Below are 2244 nucleotides of genomic sequence, written 5' to 3' on the forward strand. Positions count from 1 at the left end.
AAAAATGTGTGCTTTGGAATCATTGTCATGTTGGAAGGTAAACCTTCCTCCCATTGACAATTTTCTGGCAGAGGCCAGCAGATTTTTGACGGCATTTTGCCCCATCCATTTTTCCTTCTATCCTGACAAGTGCTCCAGTCCCTGCTGCAGAGAAACACCCCCATAACAGGATATTATCACCTCCATGCTTTACTGGAGGAATGCTGTTATTTGGATGGTGAGCTGTATTGGATTTCCGCCAGACATATCGTTTGGTGTTCAGGCCAAATAATTAAATTTTAGCCTCATCTGCCTCAGAATCTTCAAAATGCGTTTTGGCAAAGCTCTGCATGTGGCCTTTCTTGAGGAGATACCGGTGTCTGATTTGTAAACAAGCTGGGCTGCGTTTCTCAAAAGCATCATAATCTAAGTTGATCATAGAGACCATTGGTGGCAATGGGTCTACAATCTACTTGGGCCTACGATGCTTTTGGGAAACACAGCCCTGATTCTTTTCAATGAACCTGATAAATCAGTTTGCAAATCACATTGAACGATTCATAAGCGAATTGGACTGTACAGATTGCAGCTGTTCTCAAATCAATATCGTGGTAGGTTTTAGGTCAAAAAGGAAACATAACATTATAATAATGAAAAATTGGTGCAATGGCTTCATGGGCACAAATCTTTTGACAGTCTGATAATCTGTACTCAGTTTTTTGTAAAAATATTTGTTCCTTCCCATATTGCATGTGAACTGTGACTTACTTATTAAAGTGGAATAACCTCAAGTAGGTTTTCCATTTACCTCAGAAGACCTGGCAAACTTTTTAACAAACTTGTCTGAGATTGATACCTGTTATCTAAAAAGATATGGAAATACACACACACACACACACACACACACACAAAACTATACTGTAATTACTTTAAATTAGACACTTGCTTCACTGAGAAATATGCTTTATTATATTTGACTTCTGTGCAGGAAAATTACTGTTGCATATACAGTAGTATTGTATATCCTTTGACTTATTAAGTGAAAAGCATGACTGAATTGATAGATACTAATGCAGAACAGACAAATTATCATCCTACATATACATTATTGTGTATATGAAAGGATGTTGGATTATACAAAATTGATGTGAGGAAATCGGAGAGTTTTGTTTCTGTAACTGATTCTACTGTAATTGTGACCAGACATTAATACCGACATTTTAGCACAAAACACATTGGCCATAAAGGACCTACAGCATGAATTGAAGCCATTTAAGTCTGTTTAATTAACCTTATCAATGAAAAGATGCACTGTGTCTGTTTCTCTGCTTTGCTTCTTATTATGGCAAAAAAAGTGCTTCTTGTGCAACAATCATCAAATTGTTACAGTGTATATGAGCCAAATGTTATAATAAACATACCTTATGTTGAGACAGTCCCAATAGCTGTCTCAAGATATGAGAAGTCTCCTTTTAAAATAACTGAAAGCCAGGTAAGTGGCGCCCCCTATCAAGCCAATCAATAAAGTGGCACCAACAAAGGCTGGAGCCTTTTTCTTTGCCACCCTGAATGCGGTGGGCAGCACAGCGGATATGAGGATGTTATTGACTTGTCCAAGCACTCTGCGGAAAGTCGGCCGGTTCAGGACACGCTCATAATACGTCTCCAGGTTGACCCGGGTCCCATTTCCCCAGTACCGACGGGACAGACCCAGGAACTTGAGGCGGTGAAGGATGACAGAGAGGGAGACATCAGCAATGCTAAAGAAGTCACCACAGAGCCAAGCCTGCTGACTGCCCTCTTCTGGAAAGATGATAAGATGAAAAGTGACAGGTTTAGAATCCAGATTTTTTAAAATACTTGGCATGAAAAAATAGAAGTCGGCATGATATAGAAATGTATTAATGAAAACTGTTCTAAATGCATCTTAATGATTTTACTGTGAACAATTCATCCATGCATTATTTATTTATTTACAATTCTTCATTAAAATATCATAACTCTATCTTATGGTGAAACGACGGACTTCTCGCTGATGACATATGCTAGACTTCTCCATTCATTTAGTCCACTTAGACCCTCAATCATATCAATAACCGATGGATAGAACCAAGGCCCCGTCCTACTTTTTTTTTTTTTTTCAATAATCCGTTAGTCACATGTAGGGCTGGACAATAATTCAATATCAATATGTATCGCGATATAATTTTTTTCAATAACGGTGATATGATTTTTAAACACATTTCCGATATTTCGATATACATT

General features: G+C 37.9%; 1 protein-coding gene across 1 annotated transcript in view; it reads right to left on the reverse strand.

Annotated features, from left to right (window-relative positions):
* Positions 1–955: 955 nt before the first annotated feature.
* LOC107740053 (ganglioside-induced differentiation-associated protein 1-like) overlaps positions 956–2244 on the reverse strand; it is a 7808-nt gene continuing 6519 nt past the window's right edge. Inside the window, exon 6 of the mRNA XM_016552331.1 lies at positions 956–1782. Coding sequence (XP_016407817.1) covers positions 1430–1782 — 353 coding nt within the window. The 3' untranslated portion in view covers positions 956–1429. The remainder of the gene's footprint in view (positions 1783–2244) is intronic.

The sequence above is a fragment of the Sinocyclocheilus rhinocerous genome, unplaced genomic scaffold, assembly GCF_001515625.1.
Source record: "Sinocyclocheilus rhinocerous isolate Xijiao unplaced genomic scaffold, SAMN03320098_v1.1 scaffold641, whole genome shotgun sequence".
Classification (NCBI taxonomy): domain Eukaryota; kingdom Metazoa; phylum Chordata; class Actinopteri; order Cypriniformes; family Cyprinidae; genus Sinocyclocheilus; species Sinocyclocheilus rhinocerous.